Consider the following 22,837-nt stretch of genomic DNA (forward strand, 5'->3'; position numbering starts at 1 on the left):
CTCACCTGGAACTGTGGGTTCTGGCTGGCAGAAGTCTTACCAACATGGAATGAATTACTCAAGACTGTGGAAAAAGGAAAGAAAGCGAGAGGGATTAGGGAGCCAACTCCAAGAACCTCTCAAATGTTCCCATATTTATTGTGTATAATCAAAGGAAATAGTCTTTAACAGTTGTGTGATAGTAAGGAGGAACTTCGTGAAAGATGGGATGAGGCAGAGATTGTAGAATCCGCAATGAGTAAAAAGGCTTAGTTTACCTTTAGGGGAGACATGGGGAGAGGGGAACAAGATAAATTCTTTAGATATCTTCATTACAAAGCAGACCACCAGATCAGCCAGGTCCCTGTTTTGGGAATAATGTACTATCTAACAGCAAGCACGCCCAGCGTTTATAGCTGAGTGCCTGGGTCATTGCTGTGCAGAAATCTTCCACGCAGATCCGCACAGGTAGAAGTGCCACAACGTGATCAGAAATTATACCGTCAGCACCCCTGGGCTCCCATGGACTGGTTTCACATTAACCAAACTCATGAGAGACTGATGCAAGAAAACCAGAAATTGAATTTATTAATGTAACAGGAGATGTGAAACTACAAACCAGACTGAAATATCAGAGTTCAACCATGAGTACAGATTCTCCTCAACAGCCCAATCACAGGCAGGCAGTCACATGACAAGAGTGGACAGAAGCAGAGCAGGAAGGGTTTCTAGATTAACTCAATGGACTAAATTTCTGTTATACGAAAAGATCTGCTGCCCAGAAGACATTTAACGCCAATCACAGTGCACTGTCCGTGGACTGTGGCTGAGACACGACTGTGAGCACCTGTGTAACTCTCCTTTCCCTGTCCTTTCTGGGCTATGTGATGCACAGAGGTACAGATATCCAGGGATGCAGATACCTCTAAACACCCAAAGCCCATCCCTGGGGGCCTGGGAACCAGACAGCCAGGGTTTAAATACCAGCTCTGTCACTTACTAGCTCTGTGACTTTGGCCATCTTACTTACTCTATCCATGCCTCAATTTCCACATTGTAAACCTGGGATAACTATCAAACCTTCCTTACTCACTTGTTGTGAAGATTGAAGGATTCATTTCTGTAAAACGCTCAGAAAAGAATGTAGCACATTTTTGGTGCTCAACAAATGTGAATTTAATAAGAAAGTGATTTACAAATCTCCCTTCTAATCATCTTCTGTGTTTCATGGCTAGTCTGAGTCCCAAAGGAAATCCTTATTTCCCCTCTTATAAACTCTTGGGGAGCACCCTTCTGTTGCATCCCACCACCTGTTTAAACTGAGGGAAGGGAGGCCTCCTCCACAATCTGGTCCAGGGAGAGTGTTTTTCCCTTCACACCCCTGACCCCTGGACAACGGCTAGCCCTCCTCACACTAACAGATTGAGGTGTGAGTCCGGATCTACAAGCAGGGCATATGAAACCTTTCCTTTCCCTCCAGTGTTGGCCACCATTGGGAAGCACCAGGGATGCTCAGCTCCATGGTAGTGCAGCCCTGTGCATGATGGGGCAGATCCTCTTAAGGGAAGGCTCACTGTGGCCCAGAGCTAACTGGGACTGCATGAGTCTCTAGTTCTGGGCCACAGTATCATGACATGCATTTTCCCACAGCCCTGAAGTTCATGGAGAACGTGGCTTCATCAGTAATACAGGAGACATTTATCGCCTGCCTGTTCTTCTGTGTCATCTCTCAGTTGGCTGCTGGAGAAAACATGTGTATAGGTATTGGGTCCCCTTAAGCCCCAATATATATGAAGTAACAAAAAATTCTGTGGGTTAACATTGGTTCAGGGCGACTGTGTATCTGTCCTGAACCTGCTGTTGCTAAATTATGGGTATAGGAACTATGGAACCTCCTCAAATATCTTTCAGCATAAAACCAGCTTTTCTTATTTTCCTGTTTCTTAGTAACTGCCAAAGACTGTAAAATGATGGCTTCATACAAAACAGGAGCTAAACTTTATGAGCCCTTTGACATTCCCACTCTGCTAAACACTTTACATAATTTCTAATTCTCACAATTCTGCAAAGCAGATACGAGCGTCCCCATCTCACAGACGAGGGAAAAACTCAGAGCAAACTGACTCAGGCTCACGTGGCTCAGTGGCAGCACGTGCACGCAAACCCAAGACAAAAAACTACACCCCTTCTTATATGTACAAAATCACCTCCCAAAAAATGATACACAGCTGCTGGGTCAATACTCAGGGAACTCAGTACACTTTTCAGCTTTAAGGTGCTCCAGAGGCCGCTCTTAGCTGCTTTATAAAATTCCGGCTCACTGGTTGCTAACACTGGAAGAAAAGACCGATTTTGCCATTGTCTGCACAGCAAGTCTGAAATGTTCACAGCGAGATGACAGAATAAGTCTAAGACATAAGCAGAATAATTTTTCCAGGTAGATAGACATAATGGACATTGTGCTATTCTGAAGCACTAAGCAACGGAATCAAAACAAAATAACATTTGTTAAGCCTTCTTTTGCAAAAGGAATATTAAGACTGTTAGAAGGTGCAACAGCACCACCTATGGCTAAAAACACCTTCCAGGTTGCTGGGAAAGATGCAACACAAAAATTGCCTGTTGGATCAGAAAGAAGAATCAGATAATTATATCTTATGTAGCACATACTGCACTTTGCTTCGGGGAAGGGAGGTGTATTCAGTATTTAATCTGACATTGCTAATACTCCTGAATATAAACAAAAGACACAGGCTCATGGAAACTTCTTAGTAGAGGAAAGAATCCAGTCCAGCCACTTCATTTTACAGGAGGGGAGTCTGAGATCTGGGATCTGTCCTCCTGGCAATCAGCAGCAAATCTCTCCTAGGCCTCATGTCTTGCACTGTAGCAAAAACCATCAGATCTGTACTAGGCCTATATTCATAAAAGTCACGTCTGTATTTTTCCAACAGTAATTAATCCAGGTATCTTGCAAAATACTTCTCAAAGAGCCAGGAAAACATACAAGTGTATTGAAATTCAAAAACATTTATTTGCACATTAAAACAGCATGAGATTTATTCTATTAAAACAAGTGACATGTCAAGTCAATGTTTTGATATTTTAAAATCTATTAAGAGTGCAGAAAAATAAATCAAAATTTTCTTTAATCACAAAAGAGAGAAGCTTATTCCCTGAAAATGATCAATGTAGATTTTTCTAAACTTAATGGTTCTGGTCAGATTCCTACGAATTTAAATGTCTGAGTGGATGGTTACACGGCAACATGAATTCTGAGTTGTAACAACACACATTCTGTGTAAATAATATTCAAGGCCGTCTGCTTAAGGTGATTTAACTAGTCCCTGTCTCACTAGAATGATAAAGATTTCATTAAAACTTCATACTGCACACACACACACAAAACCCTGAATCCTTGTTACTTTAAGCCATATTCATATATTCATAAATATGCATATTGAATATGCATCAGAAACAAGCCACCCTCTTTAGTATTCAGAGTTGATCCTTCTAAACTATCTGTCCTTGTGACAGCATATTTTTACTAAGCAGCTCTTGGGTGCTTCATATACAAGGCGTCCACCTCTCACAGTCAAACAAGGTAAAGGGCATCACTCAAATTTCACAAATGAGGAAATGTACTTAAGCCATGAAAACAACTTACATATTCATCATCAGGAAAGAAAAGAGTAAAGATTTTACTTACAATATTCACTGACAAAACTTTCCTCCATACTAAGACTACATAGAACCAATTCAGTCTTTGTAAATTTTTCTGTCAATAAGCACCACTAGAGAAAAACAAGCAACATCATTAGAAATGGTTGGACTTTCAAAGCCCACTCCAATTTTGCACTATAATAATTTTTAATGTTTTGATTTTAGTGTTTACAGAGCACTAAAATAAAAAAATATAAAGTTTTTAACTCATTGCCTGAGAAAGCAACATTTGTGAAAATGTACAATTTTAATTTATGCCACTCTGTCTAACATTCTCACTGGTGTCTCTCCTTTGAAGGCTTCATGAAGCTGAGATCGCTAAAATCGGTCATTTATGGACTCACAGGTGTTCGGGAAACCACTCAACTTGGGGCTGATCAGAGGAGCCATTGAGAATGCATCCTGTGCAGCCTGGGTTCCAGCCCTGAGCCTGCCAGCGCCAGCTGCGTGAGATTTGGGACAAGCTGCCCCATCTCTCAACCCCTCAGCTGCAGAAAAGGAGACACTGATACCTACACTTAAACACCTACTATGAATTAAAACATGAGGAAAGCATTTTAGCCTTAGGTAACTGTCCACTCAGAGCAAGCTTGGTCATTATGACGATGAGAATTACTTTTAATAAGTTAAGGCAGACCAAAAATTAGAAATCACCATAAAGGAGAAACATTTTATTTCAATGAGCATTTCCTTTTGAATGGATTGCAGAATGTTCCATTGATTTTTTTAATAAATCAAATTTTGTCCACTAATTATAGATTTACAGGTTCATGGACAAGTCTCCAGAAAAAGAATTAGAGGTCACTAACCTCTGCATACAAAGAAAGTAAAGTTTAAAAAAAATCAGGGGGGAGATTATACCTCACTTGAGAGAGTATGTGCTCAGCATGCATGCGGCCCTCAGTTCAGACACCAGTAACTCCATTTAAAAACTTTTTTTTTTAAGAAATGGAGAATTAACTCAAAATGGTGGAGGAATGCAGAATTTCTTTAGAGAATCAACTCAGATTTAAGATGGGGGAAAAAATATCCATTTCTCACAGGAAATCTTGAGAACTATGTAAACCGGATCTGAGTTGTCTAATCTTTTAACATTATTCATGAATTCATATTACCAAGTCTTAAAACTGCCTGATAACCCACAGGGGTGATCCTGATCATAACAGCTGCCAACACGGATCGAGCTCCGGCTACGAATGGTCTGTTCTGCCATCTCTGCCCCTGAGGCCTCACCAGGCTGGGAGCACTAAATTCGGTCATTCATGAGCATCACGTGTAAGTCCTCCCTTTGTGCTTCTCACTCCCCCCCCCACCAGACCCTCTGAGGGAAGCACTGTTATCATCTTCCCCAACCGAAGATAAGGCCACTGAGGCACAGAGACTAAACCTGCTCCAGGTCACATCGGCAATAAAGGACGTCTATAATTCTGCTGTTCTATTATTGACAAAGGAATCTGACATATCAATTCAAGGGAGACTGTTAAATAATCAAGTCTGTCAGGTCTTCACCTCAAAGAGCAGATACTATAGATTCCTGACGTAGGATGAGGCTGCCGCCACATACTGACTCAGCTTGAAATTAATATCCAAGATGAAGCAGCGGATACATGTAAATATTCACGACTGTCAACTACGCTCTCGGGTCTGGGCCCTTCACTGCCTGAACGGGGGTGAAATCCCCACCCGTGTCAGGGAGGGAAGCGCAGCTCTTCCGGGACTCACCCAGGATTCACGGGCTGTTTCCCCCACATAGGCTGTCCTCAACGATTAAAAAGCTCTCAAGAATTTTACACCATGCAAAACTAAAAGACGTTTCTGCAGATGGAGCACTTTCTCAGGCTTAAACCTTTTTTGCCTACACTCAGCAAGTGGGAAAATAACACATGTCTCTGCAAAGTCTCTGACCCTCACCACTCACAGGAGTAGAATGGCCTCAGCACAAGATGACTCTTCACGGATGAGAACAAAATAAAGCCGCCCCCAACCACAGGCACTCCTAGAGACAGCGCTCAGCAGTCTTCCGCACACTCACTGTTGTGCAGCCCTCACCACCATCTATTTCCAGAACACTTCATCATCCCAGAAGAACACCCCTGCCACTAGCAATCACTCCCCAACCCCCCTCCACCCAACCCCTTGCAACCATCACCTGCCCTCTGCCTCTGCATGTGCCTATTCTGGGCATTTCAGATCACTGAATTCAACAATATGTGGCCGTTTGTGTCTGGTTCCTTTCACTTAACGTGCTGTTATCAAGGCTCGTCCAGGTTGAAGTGGTATCAGCATTTCTCTTTTTTTTTTTTGAAAGTGTTAAAGTTTATTAGAAGGTGGTAAGTACTATCAAAAAGAGTAGAGAGGAGCATAAGTGATTGGGTTTCAAAGGGAAAAGGGCGGGTTGAGCAGTCAGTGTGGACTTCCCAGAGCAGGTGGCCTTTTTCATATTCCCCTTTATTTATTTTTTCTTTTTTATTCAATTTTACGTCTGAATAATGTTCCACTACATGGAGATACTACATTCTGTTCATCCATTCAGCAGCTATGTATGGACGAGCTCCAGACGAATGAGTGTAAGAGGTGACTAGGCAGGGATGGCATTTAAGCAAAGGGCAAGATGTGCTTTCAAAAAAAAAAAGCCAACAAACAGAGGCACAAGGAAATTCAGCGCGTTTCTGGGAAAGTGCATGCTTGCTTCACGATGACTGCCGTGCAGGGCTGGGGGGGGAGTGACAGGAGACACAATGAGGGAGTCACCTGAGAATATTCCCCATGCAAGCAGCTCAGCCAATTCTCCTCCCTCATCCTGTATTTTAGAGCCATTTTTGATAGGTTTTCTATTTCAAGTAACAGTACTTAGTTACACATCTTATCATCTGCATCAGATCACCTTACCTCCAAGCCACAGAAAGTCATTCACTGACTGGAGCAGCTCCAAGACATAACGGTGATGGACCAGGGAGTCCTGCAGCATCCCGGCCTGCAGGCACAAACCCCCACATGTTCCATGGTGATGTCCGGAAAGTAAAATGCATGGAAATATCTCACTGCTTGTGCACGATATCTGCCCCCAAATTGCCCCAAAATCATGCTGGCAAAGCACTACTGAGCCCTCTCACTACAAAAAAAAAAAAAAAAAAAAAAAAAAAGAGAGAGAGAACAGAAAAGAAAAGAATAAAGCTAAGAAGGCAAATTTAGGGTCTTCCATTGAAAACCAGCAACCTTCACTGCCAGTAACTCAGCTGGAATGGTCCTGACTTCAAAAACCACTGCGCAGTTACATTGCAAACGTGATAGACATATATGTATTCCACGTAGATGATATTACAGTAGGATTTTTCTTTTCGAAATTTCCAGTTGCAACATTAACACAAGAAAGATTATGTTTCAGCTTTAAAAAACTCAATTATTTTCCACTTTCTTAATTTTGAACCTATTATTATTTTATAAAGGGTGCTATGCTGCAAATTATAAACTAACTATTTGGCTTCTGCCAACAAGACCTTTATGACTTCACTATTTCAGAGCAAGATTTAATGATGCTTTGAGAAGTGGGTCCTGGGGCGCTCACTAACAGCTCTTTAAATACTGACAAGGATGTGCTATTTAAGTAATGCAAAGGCTCTAACTCTACATTAACTCAGAAACCAAAGAAACTACACCAAAGCCTTACTTTATCATTTTTAAATTTTGCTATTCTTTTGAATATTAAATTTCTTAAAAGATAAGATTTTTTTTGAGAAACACAGCAGCTGTATTAAATTTCCTCTCACCAAGAAAGCAATCTTTATCAAGAATAAATACCCCTATGGAAATCCAAAAGACGGGACGTTTCTAGCTAAGTGAACATGCAGATCTCAACACAAGACTAAATCCTATCAGATCTCACTCGAACGAGCTCAACAATGTCCTGTGCTACCCTGAAACTTAGCTCTTCTCTTCCAAATGTTGGCTGAGCTAAGATCATCGCACAATGCAGGGAAGAAGAGAAAATTCCACCTGGTTGCATCCTTTTTTTCCAGCCACAAGGTGCCGCTAGGGGGTCCCCGTTAATAAGCCCTCCCCATGAGGAAATCCGGCATCCACACTGCCCCTGCCGTCCCCAAGCAGCCCCGATGCCCCTCTCCCACTGGTGGCCCCCCAGCCTGTCAATGGTCTTCTAATATCCCTCCCAGTTGGTGGCATTCTCCCCCTCTTCCCTGCTTCACACACACACACACAAACACACACACACACACACACACACACACACACACACACACACGGAGCCAGGACAGCCTTCCCAAAGCACAAATTTGATTACATCACCCCCACTTCAAACCCTTCAGAGGCTCCCTGGTAGAGTTCTAGCCCCACCCCCGACGCTGCTCGCCCAGCCTCTCCTCAGTACCCAGGTCCCCAATGACCTCAGGCGCCCCCTTACCTGCTGCTACTTCCCACTTGCCTCCAAGCCCATTTTGACTGTTTGTCAAGGGAGCCTTCCTTCCCTCGAACCTCTACACTTTGGGTTAGGTGCCCCTGCTGTGTTCCTAGAACATTCTACGCTAAGACAACTTCTGACAATGCTAAACTCTCAAGAAGCAATACATTTTGCTTACTACTGTGAGTCCACACTCTCTCCCCTGGACACTCAGAATTGCATGTGTTATGAATAAATGAATGAAGGGGTGGGTCTCAAAGGGACGGGCAGAGCTGCTCTCGCCCACCCCGACCCCTTCTTTCTGTAGAACATCAGAAGCAAAACCAGGAGTACCTCTCCTGAGGGTCACTTTCTGCTGACACCCTTCACTGCCTCTTCTGTGTCAATTCTAGTAAAAAAATCAAGCTCCTCCTAAGCCCTCCATCCCTAGGCCCACTCCAGTGTCCTCCCAAGCAGGGGCACCCTCCACCCTGGACCACACAGTGCACTCTCCCCGAGTCCCCACCCCATAAGCCTCCAGGCCTCTACCCGGGCTTCTCCTGCAACCTGAGTCACCCTCTTGATTCCTTCTCCTGGCTGACTCTTACTCTGTCCTCATAACTGAATGTAGAGCCCATTTCTTCAAGGAAGCCCTCTCTGATGATGTCCTTTAGCTCTTGGCTGGGCTCCCTCTACAGCAGGACTGCTTGGCGACCAACTGGTGTTTGTCCACCTGCTCCTCTGAGACCATGAACTCTTGGAGGCCACGTGGGAAAAAGGAGTGAGACGATAAGAGGGGTGGGAAGAACAAAAAGCAAAATCACAGCCCAAGTCCCAGATTCAAGGATTCTGTCTCAAAAGAAAAGAATAAAATGTTTAATACGTATGTCATTTGGCTATGATTTTTGTGGCTCATGGAAAGCAAGAGGTTGGTGTTCTAGTCTAAAATCCAAGTTACATGCAAAGAAATGTACATATTCATATCCAAAGGAAACCAGAGCTGCTCAACAACAGTTTGCCGTTAAAATCAAAGGAAATTTGATAAAGGCAATCTCTCTCTCTCTCTCTTTGTTTTTTTTTTTTTTGTATCATATAGTTGTAGAAGTATTTGTATAACTAAGAGATGGCTAAAGCCTATGATTCTGCACTGGAGTGTTTGGGGCAGAGGAAGCCCAGATTACATGCACTGTGTAAATACAATCACACCAACACACTGACAGGTGCCCTACTTGCTGAGCTGAAGTTCCAAAGCAGACAACCTTACGATGCAAGACAGCTCTCATTAGAAAGTAAGGAATGCAATGTTCTGTACTCAATTACTTACGTTATATGGGCCATTAAGCGATAGTGCATCTTGTCTAATGAAACCCCAAAATAAATTGTTAACGTCGATTTTCTCCATCTGACCCTTATTTGCTAACTTTGGATATCAAACCCTCACTCCATACAGAAAGCTCAGACCTACGCTGCAGCAGGTTACATCCAGTGGAAGAAAGCCTATCAAGGGAGAACTGGAGAGTTTCCCTTCAGAAGCTGCTAAGTCTGGTTTTGCACCTGTACGTCATTTGCAACCACGTCATCGTCAAAAGAGTAAGACCTTACCTCTGTGGGGCGAAAAGCACTGCGGTGCTTCTGAACCATTAAAGAACACTGAGCTTTGGGAAAGAGTCCTGAGGCACTTAAATCGTACTTTTTGTGAAAGGCTCCAATACTGACCCAATTCACCAATCCAGGTACAACAGGGAGGTACCGGAATTAGTAGAGAGAACATGCCCTTGAAGTCTGACAAGGCCCTGCTTGAATCCTGCTACAGCATTTACTAGCCGCGAAATGGACCAATTCCTTAACCCCTCTGAGAAGGCTTCCCAATCTGCAAAAGGGGGCTGCCACCGCCCACCTGGGAGGCACGGATGTGAATGCAACACGCAAGTAGTGAGGCCGACTACTACCTGACACGAGACCTGGCTAGTTTCCCTCCGCTGCCCTTCTCCCCCTTTAAACTTGCCCTGTTCCCCCTGGTAAGGGTCAATCCACGGACCAGACTGCCCGATTCTTCTGTGTATCCCCTGATACATGTCTTACCCTTAGGAGGCCAGAAAAAGGACTATCTCCTCCAACGTCACTATCAATGTTCTTAAGAGTCTGGGTTTTTTTAACTCTATTTTGCAGGGAGACTATTCCAGAACTGTCCAACCACCATTCTCCACTTTGGCTCCTCTCCCAGCGCCCGTCCCTTCTCACCTCAAATCTTCTGTCTGCTGGCCTTTTGTTCGTGGGAAAGAGAGTCCGCTAGGGTGGAGACTCCCTAGGCCTCTGTCCCTCCCTCACTGGTGAGTGTGACTACCTTCTCAACACACCCCACTCCGACTCCATCTTCCGAGGAGGTTCCCCTCCTGGAACATGCAGCCTCTGCATCATCCCCAGACGCGCACGCGTTGCCACAACCCTCCATTCAGATTTCTTCCTGGGGGGCCCTGCCCACCCCCAAGACCCTTAAGGATAAATGCCATTGCTCTGAAAATCCCAAAAGCCACTGACTGACACACCAAAGCTGCATGGTCTGGGCTTTCCTCCAACCCAGGCACAGCCCTGACCCGCCTCAGCCTCAGTCTGCACCTCTCAAGATGAGCTCATCCACCTGCACGGCTGTGAACACCAGCTAAGAATGACGACTCCCAACGTGTATCTCTAGTCCGGCTACTTCACCTGAGCCCCGGGGCCATAGAACCGAGTGCCTCTTTCAAGTCCTAACTTGGATGACAAATGGAATCTTAAAAATGCCTCATGTCCACCATTTACTCTAGAGTTCGATTCCTGGCAGGTACCTCCCAGGCTCCCGATTTTAGTAACAGACCCAGAACCCACCTAGGTGTTTGAGGTCACATTCAATTTCCCCTGTTCCTCCCCCCGGCCCTGCCCTGGAATCAGTCTTGTCATTTCTATTGCTAAGCCAGTCTCAAGTCTGGTTCTGCAAGGACCACGGATGGAACCCCACAAGCTGACAGCAAGGTGCAGTGCGTCACAGTCCTCCGAAGAGAGCTCCCTGGAGGGGGAGGCATCTCCTGCCACTGGTCACCTCAGAAGGCACTGGATTCTCACAAAGGAGGCCCAGGAGAAGGGACTCAAGGTTCTCCTGTGGTCTGAACTTTGAAGGGCCCGAGGTTTGGGGGAGTTCCTTGTTAGCAGACACACCTGCCAGTGAGCAGATGAGGATGGGGGAACCCAGGCAAGGCTGTTCTCACTCCGACCCCTGGGCTCTCGGGAGCCACGGGAAAGGCCTGTGTTCAGGGCACAGCCCAGCCTTCACAGATCCCAGCCTGCATTTGCCAACCCAGAGAGCCTAGACTCCTACTTGCGATTCTTGTGTTCTGTTCCCCCCCAGAATGTGATGGGCTCTTTCAGAACGTCTGGCCTGTCTCAAGCGAGACCAAGTCAGTGAAGGATGAAGTGTCCACAATTGGACCAGGGCATGAAAGGGGAAACAAGGTCTCATGGCCAGCATGACGGTGGTGGCCAAACCCTTCCCCCGGGTGAGATGAACCAGGGTGTGGGTGAGAATGCAAGGTCACTTCACAGCTGACTAGGGTGTTGGAGACTCACTACCGCAAAGTAACGACACGGCCGTCAGTGGTGGACGTCAGCTGCAACAGACACGGAGTCAGCTATTTACTGCCATCATGGGTTAATAGTAAAGGCTGATGCAGGGAGGACTGCATGGCTGCTGAGGCAAACCACAGACCCGGCTCTGAATGCCCACTGGCTGGAGCAGAGAGGAAGCTACAGTCCCCTTTAGCGGTCCCTGTGTCCACCAGATCCAAGTGAGCCAGCTACTTAGGAGAAGGACATTTTGTTCTGATACTCAGAAAAACCAGCCTCGTAAAGGGAAAATAAGAGTGGCAAGGGGTTTAGGCCCGCTCCTGCCTCTCTATGAAGGCAAAGTAAAGTAAATGGCACCGGGAAGGTGAATGAAAAAACAAAAAACAAAAAAACGGTGACTGCTTCTTCCAACAGCATCCCCTGCAGCTGCTCACCCCCGAGACTGCCACTTTCTCACCAGTGACCGCCGGCCAGGAAGCTCCGTCACGCACGTCACACAGCGACAGCCCTGAATCGCGTGCCAAGCACGTTTGTCTAAAAGCCAGAATCAAGGAAGATGCTGCAGATTTTGACATTCCAAGTTTAAATGCTCCTTGAAAAAAATCCCTCAGCAGCCGCCTAAATCAATTCACATCTCACTTCTTCAAAACAATCAAACATATTTAATAAGGGCGCATTTGTCACCAAACATAAGGAGGACAAAACTGGTTCCTCAAAGCAAGGATTTTAACAGGTATCAAACACCAGTGGGTGATGTGCTAACAAAGCAAAAATTCCAAAATCTAGAAAATAAAAATATGACTAGGATAATATATGGATAAAGGCAACTATTAAGTTTTTGCTTTTTAAAGCGATGGGGACAGCACGGAGGACAATCTCGCTATTTCCAATGCAGGGTGTGCACAGTCCACTTTTCAGACGCAACAACATGCTCACAGGGCGGTACAAGATAGAAAGGGAAATAGAAAAAGGAAAAGAGGAACAGCGAAAATTAGAAACACATGAGAACAAAAATAACTGAGAGCAATTACAAGAATTTACGTGAGTTTGGTGAGGACAGGGACGAGGGGATGTTGAGACCCAACCTCACCTATTGTTCCAGGGAAGGCAGGGGCCTGAGGCGAGCGGCGCTGCCGGGGTCCCCAACATGGTCAGCGCCCCTAACCTAAACTTCACCTAGATGCGTGTAAACAGCTTTTGAGCTACAAAATGTGGTCGCAATTCAAGCTGGACAATTTTACTCACTCCCACCAAGAGTAACAGGAGAGAATTAGGCTCTGTTCCTGCACCAAAGCATTGTTTAAAAAATTAATGACTGTGTAATAGTAAAAGCAACAATGGAGTAAAAGTGACTGGAGGAGAACTTACTTGATCCGAGCTCACTGGCCGCGTTATCTCACTGACGTTCAGATGCTGGCTGAGCCCTTACGGTACCAAAACAGACAGACCCACCAGGAGGGAGGTTTAATGCGCTGCTCTATTTTGATGCCGGGAGCCATGCCTGGTACACAAGGTTCTGGGTAAACAATGGTGACAGTGTCAACCACTATGGGCTAAGCACACAACCAGCTACTCCGCCAAATCCCAAGGACACACTTCAAAAGGCAAAAACAAGCTGGCATTCTCTGGTGGTTCTGCAGACTCAGAGCCAAGCAGTTGCTGAGCAAACATGTGACCAGTGCCTCCTGTGACAAAAGAGGAGGCACTGGCCAGGGGGCTGGGGCAGGGCTCTAGGCTTCCACTGCTCACCCACCATTCTGTCCAGGGGGAGATGTTGGTCCCTGCTTACGTTGCACCGATGTACCGACATTGACTGACGCCTGGGGACTCAGCAGGAGGTGACAGGTGACGGGAATTGATCCAGCCTGGGAGTGGCACGGTGCTGGCATCTGTGTCCTCAGCTTTGCCCAGGCCACTACATCTGCCAGCTCATCTACAAGAAGCAGAAGGGGAGAAAGCCGTGTAGATCACGCGGCCCTGTGAGGACAAGTACAGGTCATGGCCACAACATGCCTCGCCCCTTCCTTAAGATATAGAGGTATGTCCGGGGAGGAAGTGAAATTTCATCCAGAGCCCGCCAGGCACCACAAGCAGGTGGGACTCGGGTCCCCTGTAACTGTCACTCACAGGACTGGTCTGGACTTTCTTTTTATCAATTCTCTGGCATCTTCTCCTCCAACTTACCAACAACCAGAAAGTAGAATCTGATTTTAGACTCACAGAGAATCGCAGAACACCTCCTCCACAACGGGCCCGGCAGCACTTGCCAGGCCCTCCGACCGTACCTGTGGGACCGCCATGAGCCCTCTCCAGACTCAAGGCCCGAGGCCGTAGGTCGGGGGGGCACAGATTCCCACACTCTCCCCAGCAAAGGGGGACCACCTCTCGGCAAAGGCATCTCACCTTCTTCTGCCCGAGGGACATCTCGATAGATATACAGGGAAACAGAGCAGAATGTGGGGGGGTAGGCAGCCCAGAAGAGCTCGTCTGCACTTCCAAGGCAAAGTGGGACCGTTGACTTAATCACAGGGACAAAGTGAGGACGAATCTTTCCCTGCTGTGCCCCATGCTCCGTGACACGCCTTTCCCTGTGTAAGGAGCTCATTTGGAAGCCCCTGGCAGTGTTTCTGTTGTCCTAAATTGGCATGGTGGTTGTCAGGCAGGGAGAGAGGGCCTGAGCCGTGCAGGTGCTGGACCTGGGAGGCAGGAGACAATGGCTCCACCCCCAGCTCAACCAGCACTTCATTCTGCGTCTCAGGATTCAGCATGACATCTATAAGCAAAGGGATGAGACTGTCCCAGGACATGCTGTCCAACAGGAATGAAATGACAGCCATGTAAAGAAAGTTTCCCAGTTGCCACATTTAAAAATGTAACCCCCCAAAAAAACCCCTAGAAACTGATTTTAAGAACATATCTTACTTATTCTACAGTATGTAAAATACTATCATTTTGACATGTAATCAATAAAGAAAGAAACAAGATAGTTTACATTCTTTTTATTAGACAAGTCTCAGCGTCTGATGTGCATTTGACCTACAGCACATCTCAGCTCAGAGCAGCCTCCTCCTCAGCTCTCCTAGCATCAGTGGCTTTGGCTACTCTATTGGACAGCAACTCCAGGGGTCACACCAGGGGAATTGGCTGAAAAGCGGGAGTAAGTGTCCATAATAACCCTAAAAGAATCTCTCTGAAACAAAGGCGGATTCACTTTTAAACGTCTGAAAACCGGCGGGATTCACCTCCCTCACGCCTTGGCTACAAGACAGCCCTCCTCCTTGCTGATCCCTTTCTAGATGTAGGGAAGCAACCCTTCACACAGCCAGGGTGTCCGGGCATCCAGGTATACTTTCCTGCTCTCTGTGTCCAATCCCACAAGTCCTCCTTCTCAAACAGGATGTAGAGCAGGAGGACCTTGTCCCCAGTCTTGTCGGATGCACAGTCCAGCCACTTGGACTTGAGCATGATGAAGAGAGACTCAGTGAAGTCCTCGATCCTCTTCTCCACCACCCTGCAGTCCTCGTAAATTGAAGGCCACGTCGGTGCGCGGCTGCTCGGCCACCTCCCAATGCAGCACAAAGACAAAGAGCCGAGAGTCATAGAGCGTGGTGCCATACAGCTCCTCTGCACATGGAGCTTCTCGAAGGTCTTGGCCAAGAGGCAGTCGGTAATGGTGACAAGGCCCACGACCTTGCGGTGGGTCTGGAAGTCGTTCCACCCATTCTCGGGCGCATAGTGGTGACTGTAGTGGATACGGAGTGCCCACTGCTAGCCGCAAGGGATGATCTGCCTCACCAAGGAGATTCGCTTATAGATGCAAAAGAAATTCTCCTCTGAGATGATCCCCACGGGTTGGACCACCACTGGGAGAGTCTCGTGGTCCTAAGCACACTGCACGTAGTCAGGGATGTTCATGTTGCAGGCGCTGACGAGAGGGAAGAGGAGACCGAAGTACATACTGTGCTGCGGGCTGCGGGCCTCACTGGGTTGCGGTGACCTGGTGTGTACCAGTCAGAAGGCAGGGGAAGCCCAAGCAAAGCCGTGGGTACAGTTTGTCCTCAGCGTCTGCACATGGCTACCGCAGCTTGGATCACATTACGCAGCTTTTGGTCTAGGCTTCCGCCCTCTGCAGAAAAGGGTCATTTCTTCTTTTCTGTTTCCAAGCACCTAGCCAGGCCCTGATGCAAAGTCAATGCTCAAAACTGCTGAATAAAGGAATGAATAAAGGAACTGCTTCCACACCCCTCAGCAGGATATAATGCAAAGAAACACATTAGGATCAAAAATTGGATTTCAACTCCAATTTATTTGAACTACTAAGCTGCAGAATACTTGATAAGAAAACTTGCTTTGGGGAAGAGAGTACAGTTCAGTGGTAGAGCACATGCTTAGCATGTATGAGGTCCTGGGTTGAATCCTCAGTACCTCATTTTAAAAAAAAATGAAACAAATAAATAAACCTATTTACCCCCCTCAAAAAATATTTTTTGAATTCCAAATTCAAGAAAAAATAAACACCTTGCAATTGACACAACGTTGTAAACATGAGTATAATTCAATTAAAAAAAAAATCCTTGCCTTACAAGAATATATCTGGATTATGGAACTTTACAAATGTAAAATGCCTAGGTTACCACCTGCATAAAATGAAGGAAATGTACAAATTTACTATCCCTCATTTATGAGCTATATTTCCTTTGGGGGGTTTATAACCTCTCAGAGCTAATTTTCTCAGATTAAAAAAAGAAGGAAACATTACCGGATTCTCCATAGTGCTGAAGAATCAGATAAACCTATGATAGCATCTGACCCACAGAGTTTACTCAATAAATGCTTGTTGAATGAATGAATAAACAAGCAAAGTGAATGCTGCCCCCTGCCACAGAGCATCATGTTGGTACTGCCTGGAAATTCCAAGCCCACGTTTCACCTGACTCTACACTAACCATGGGTGACCTGGGCAGGCCTGTGTGCTCCTCTTAACCCCAGTTTAATCATGAATAGAAATGAGGGCAATAACACAAACCTCAAAGGGTTAGTGAGTCATTACTGAATTGTATCCCAACTTTGCAAGATGGAACCTTTAAAGAAATTTGGGCAAAAAGTCCGTAGGCCCTCTCCATATTATCTCTTACAACTACATGGGAATCTACATTATATCTCAAAATTAAAAAGTCTAATTTATTAAAGAGGCTATTGAGGTTAAACGAGCTCACTGTCTCAAATAAGGAACACACAGTACAAATAGGTCAATGCCCAGCCCATGAGATACACTCAGTAAACATTCCCACTGAGCCCACTGGTCCCTCCAACTTCAGAGCACGATGATGTGTCCTCATGGCCAGAGGCCCCTGCACCTGAAACTAACAAAGCTAATGGTCCCCACTTTCAAGAACCCCTGTCACCACCGTAGGACTAATTTTGTACTTGTAATTTTTTTCTTTATATTAAATAGAAAAACGTAATTGCATAGCCTTCAGGCCACCAAAACCTGACTACAGAGATCATGATGGCAGCCCTTCTTCGTGAAACAATAAAATGAAAAGCCATTTCCACAAGATCTCTGTGTAAATCTACTAGGGAACTTCATCCTGGACTGAGAGGAAGAGGCCTGGGGAGGAGGGGGCAATCTGCGGCACACAGACCCATGGGCCACCTGTCCCAAGATGGACTTTAGACCCAACACTCACCCTCAAGGAACTTCAAAATAGACACAGACAGAGTGCTGTGGACAAGATTTTTTTTTTTTTTTTAAGAAATCCCTTATTCCCTCGCAGGTTTTGTTTCTACTGAGAAACAAATGTCTTATGTGTATAATGTTTCACAAAACACTTAAATTATTATCACCCCAACTTGACGCATTAAGAAACTGAGGGAGAGAGGTTTATCACATTGTGCAAGATTAGAGAGAGGCAAAAAAAAAAAAAAAAGTTTTGAGAGAGGCCACGTCGGACACCGTATTTAAACCCAAGCCCCTGTTCCAGTGCTCACACTAGAAAGTGGGATATACTGCCCCTTTCCTGCCCTCTCTCTGCAATAAATCTCTGAAGACTCTTTTCTGTGCCACCTGGAATCACAATCACTTCAATTTTCCACAAAGAGCTATGTCACATATTGGATGTGTCAAAATCTATATGTTGAATGGGAGGAGAGATTTGTATTTTCTGTTTCTCAAAGGAAACATGGCTTAAAAGAAACTGAAAAGCACTTTTCTAGTCTAAGTCTTCATTGTGCAGAGAAGGAAACGGAGGCTCAGAAGAGATGAGGAAAGGGCCTTATTAACAAATATTGCCTCAGCGCAGCACCAAACCAGCCTTGGGCACTTCTTGGGGAGGATCTGGAAGGCCCAGGAGAATGAGTCTTAGAAAACGGAAAGAGAAGAAGCATACAAGGCCCCGTCTCTACACCATCATACCATGAAGTTCCACCAAATTACCCAGTATAGGTGCAGCCAACATTAATGTGGGATAAACTGGTTATAGAAACCTGGAAGTCTCAACCATAGTGGAAATTCCAACATTTACTTTGTTTTTTTCCCAGTTCAAGCATTAGCTCAGTGGGCACTCTGTACCAGGCACTACACGAGGCCTGGGGTTCTCCCAAATACACAACTCTTATATCACGTGAGCAAACCACACACAGGCCCACCAGAAGGAAAATGCCCACAGATAAGGTGGAATTACTGAAACTGAAAGCAGCCAACCAGCATATATTACTAGCAAAAACGGTGCTGCTAGAAATAGACTCATGGACATAGAAAGCAAACTGTGGTTAGCAGGCAGGAAAAGGGGGATTAACAGATACACGTTAATAAATATAAAATAAATGACAAGGACCTACTATATAGCACAGGGAACTATATTCAATTTCTTGTAATGAGTTGTACTAAAAACAATCTAAAAGATATATAGATACATATGCATATGTTTATAACTGAATCTCTGCTGTACATCTGAAACTAACATTCTAAATTGACTACACTTCAATAAAAAATAATTTTAAAAAATAAGTAAAAATAAAAGCAACGCCATTTAGAAAAAATAAATGAATACTCTGATCCCCTTAGCTGTAGGTGCTGGAGAATTCTGGTTACAAACACCAAGTCCACTGGATCACTCCAACACTGGCTGTCACTCTTTCTGACCATCAGAGAGTCACTTGGCTTCATTGAGTTTATTTTCTCTTCTGTAGAAGGCTTCAGTTTGCAACTAACAATGTATAGAATCTCATCATTCACAAACCCAACAATTAATGAGGACTTCCCATGGGCCAGGCTCTGGAAATATGAAAATATAGGGTCCGAGATATATTCATGGGTAGAAGAAATTTATGCCATAAAGACATTAATTTTTCTTGCTTTGATAGACTGATTCAATACAATTCTGTTTAGATTTCCTACCAGATTTTTTATGGGTAACAAGATAATTTATGGTCAGGAACAACCAAGAATCTTCTTTAGAACCAGCACTGGGAAGGGGTGGATAGGTCAATCATTTCCACTGGTCTTTCTGAAGTGATGAAAACGTTCTGGAATATTAATGGTTGCACCACTGTGAATATGCTAAAGCTGCTGAATTGTAGCATTTAAGTGGGTGGACTTCATGGTGTGTGAACAATATCACAATAAAGACGTTAAATGAAAAAATATTTCTTGACAATTATTTTTCCCTCTATACAACTAGTCTGCCCCACAATTTAAGAAGAACCAAAAAAACCAAAACAAACCAAATTTTGCCAGGAGCTCTTTAGGACTGCAATGTCCCTGAGTCTCCAACGCCTCTGGTGGTGCTGTTCCTGTTAACACACCCTAGCTGGGCTGGGCTAGTTAGGGACTGTAACTATCTTTTTAAGATCGACGGTCACACGTTTCACCCTGGGAGAGGGAAAGATGGAGGATGTCACAGCCTCATGCCTTCAGCTCATTTTTAACTGAATCAAGCCTTGCTTTCAACACTGTAATCCCTATCACTATAAAAACAGTGACATCATCAAGCACCGCCATCATAACACGTGAAAGTGTTCAAGGTACTTACCTGGGGCAGAAACACTGAGGGAGGAGACGGAAGCTCGCTCAGCACTGACGCTCCCTTTTCCCGACTCCACCAGGAGAAGCTGGGGTTCACAGCCGGAGGCTCTCAGCCCGGGGAGCAGCGCCCACACCACTGAGCTGGTCCCCAGGGAGAGGGGAAGGGAGACGAGGGCAGCCCAGGGGTCGCGGTGCAGGGAAAGCCGGGGGGGGACGCGGGCTGTAGCCCCGCTCGGAGGCCAGCCCCAGCCCCAGCCGCCAGCCCCCATCCGGGTCCGCAGACCCCGCCCGCCCGGGACAAAGCCCGCCCAGGGGCGGGGACGGGCCGGCGGCCGAGGAGAGGCAGCCCGGGAGGAGAGGACTCGCGGGCGGGAGGGGGGAAAGTGACTCCAGCCGCGGACTCAGGGGAGCCCGGCTGGGGCGAGAGGCGGCAGGTGCACACCTGGCCCTGGACAGCTGTGGCCGGGGCGCCGGGGCAGGAGCCAAAGTCCTACCAGGCGAAAGAGCTGAGCAGAATTTGGGGCCGATCCCATGCTCGGAGCTGGAGCTTCCAACCCTCGTTCCAGCTGGCACCGACTGCGCATGCGCAGGAGGGCCAGCGATCCTCTCTGGGTTCTGCGAGAGAAGGTGGGGAAGCGAGGGACAGAGAAGATGGGAGGAGGAGGGGAGAAGGGGAAAAGTGGAGGGAGAGACATGGACAGGAGGAGCAGAAAGAAGGCAGGGATCTGGAGGGTGGAGGAGAGTAGCAGAGATGGAGAGAAATAGTTTTAACTCTGGGGGCATCCTGAAGGAGGCAGCAGTCCTGCCTCTGCACACTTCTCTAACCCTTCAAGGCCCGCAGCTCATATTTTACCTCCCTGGCCCAGCCCTCCACCCAAGGCCTCTGCAGGACACCTAAGGGGATCACACCCGTTGCCCGAAAGTGGAGCTGGGTTTCCTTTTGCTCTGGGAACCAAGCACCCGCAGGTGTTGTCGCTCAGAACTACCTTGGAAAGAGTACCTATTCCCCTTTTACACCCTGGGACACAGGCAGGCAAGATCTCTGCCTTACCTCCACTCTCCCAGGTGTTGTGCTGGCGGGGAGCGGGAGGTACGAGGTCAGATCCCAGAAGGAGCATACTGCCTGAGTGTTGGTGCATAGTCCCCATCCTTCCTGGGTAAACCACACCCCACCCTAGGGGAACCATCAAGGGCACACAGTATGTCCCTGGGTGTGGGATAGATGCCCTCAATTCCAGTGCCCAGCTTGCTAGGAAGATAGGAGTGTTACTGAGTCCAAATTCATTCTCCTTAGTGCAGGACAGGCCAGTAAGTTGGGAGACCAGGTGTTGGGGCATGGAATAGCAACTTTCTGTAAACCTAGATGGCAAACTAATTTCCTGGAAAACCATCTCCCCAAGTCAGAATTCAGGCTTCTTTCCTACGAGCTTGGTTTTTGCAATCTTCTTGATATAGAAATTCTTTGTTGTTAGAATCCTTTGTTCTTGCAGCTATCTGCCTGGGTCAGATCCCTGTAAACCTCCAACAAAACAAACGTTATTTTCTATTATGTAAATTGTTATCTTTATATGAATGGAAAAGTGTTAAATATCCTTAAAGGTCAGAGCCATCAAAATAGGCTCTCCTGTATATTTTAGGCTCTAGGCAACATTGTTTTACAAGCAAGATGAAGCCTAGGAGACAGAACACAGGGTTAAAGTCAAAGGAACAGATCTAATATGGAGTCAGATTTATTCTTTTGTATTACCAGGGCAGAAGACACTTGAGGATTTAAATCCCTTTAAGTTAAAAATAAGTAATACTTTAAAGGAATTTACATACATAGGTCGGAATGTGCATAGAATATCTGGAAAACACACAAAGGTTTGTAAACAGTGGCATCTCCAGGGAGGGCTGAAAGAAGAGAGGATGAGGGAAAACTTCTTTCACATGTGTAATTTTGTGCTCTGTTTGAATTTTTTTAACCACATGCATGTATTTCTTTTTCAGTTAAAAAAATGTGTAATGGAGCAAAGGATTAGCAAGCTCAGCAAATACAGCAGCCATGGAATCACTGAGCCATCAATTTTGATTTAAGGCAGGAAGCATTTATTGACTCTCTCCTATGAGCCCAGTGCTGTTTTAAGACTTCTTTTATTTATTTTTTTATAAAATAATAAAGTGCTAATCCTCACCCCTGCCCATGGCTGGTGGAAAACCAACTGAGTTTTATTGAGTTGTTTTCCAAGGAGTAGAGATCAGTTATAAACAGAACACATCTTCAGGGCAAAACAGGAGGAGTGGTTTAACAGCAGGCCAGATAGTTTTGAAGGTTTTTCAACAGAGGCACACAGAGGCTGAGAGAGAAAGCCTCCAGGACCCTACGAAAAGCTGCCCAAACTGCCTTCTCCATGGCACTACTGAAATATGAAAGAAAAAATCTGACTCCATATTAGATCTGTTCCTTTGACTTTAACCCTGTGCCCTGTTTCCTAGGCTTAGTCTTGTTGGTTCTGCACCTTTTGTAAAACAATGTTGCCTAGAGCCTGAAATATACAGGAGAACCTATTCTCAAGGCTCTGAATTTGAAGGATATTAACACTTTTCTAGTCACATAAAGATAACAAGTTACAGAATAGAAAATAACATTTGTTTGTTGGAGGTTTACACGGATGTGACCCAGGTGAAGAGCTGCAAGAACAAAGGATTCTAACAACAAAGAATTCATACACCAAGTTTGCAACAACCAAGCATTCCCACTTCCCATTTTTAATATAAGAAGAGCCTGAAATCTGACTTGGGGTGATGGTACCCCAGGACATTATTCTACCATTTCTCAGCTGGCTTTCCAAATTAAAGTCGCTATTTCTTGCCCCAAAACCTGGTCTCCAGATTTATTGGCCTGTAATGCACGAGCAGATGAAGCCTGGACTCGGAAACACAGACATTGAAAGTACCCATTTGGTATATTAAATGACCTGCTTCTACTCATCTTCCTGATGTTTTATTCTCTTGACCACTCCTGCAATGTTTATGAAAAACCTGTCATGTGGACACATTTCCACCTCTAGCCACTACCCTTCCAGGTAAGAACTGATGCCAAGAAGGCAATGGAAGTTGCTAGAAGGTATTACCTGGAC

The 22,837-nt window shown here is 45.7% G+C and overlaps 1 protein-coding gene across 16 annotated transcripts in view; it reads right to left on the reverse strand.

Moving 5' to 3' along the window:
* Positions 1-20,441, reverse strand: part of LOC141579539 (uncharacterized) — a 113,192-nt gene extending 92,751 nt beyond the window's left edge. For 9 of the 16 annotated variants that reach the window (XR_012511103.1, XR_012511106.1, XR_012511105.1 and 6 more), the window contains exons 1-2: positions 19,726-20,440; positions 13,446-13,625 (exon numbers count right to left, since the gene is read on the reverse strand). Coding sequence is in view for 2 of the 16 variants with exons in the window: in XM_074375964.1 (XP_074232065.1) it covers positions 13,446-13,625; positions 19,726-19,987 (442 nt within the window). In the remaining 14 variants the exon portion in view is untranslated. Of the gene's footprint in view, positions 1-13,060; positions 13,209-13,445; positions 13,626-19,725 lie in introns of all 16 variants that reach the window. The other 7 variants (XR_012511111.1, XR_012511108.1, XR_012511102.1 and 4 more) reach the window with 6 other exon arrangements.
* Between the last annotated feature and the right edge of the window lie 2,396 nt (positions 20,442-22,837).

The sequence above is a fragment of the Camelus bactrianus genome, chromosome 2 (assembly GCF_048773025.1).
Source record: "Camelus bactrianus isolate YW-2024 breed Bactrian camel chromosome 2, ASM4877302v1, whole genome shotgun sequence".
Classification (NCBI taxonomy): Eukaryota; Metazoa; Chordata; class Mammalia; order Artiodactyla; family Camelidae; genus Camelus; species Camelus bactrianus.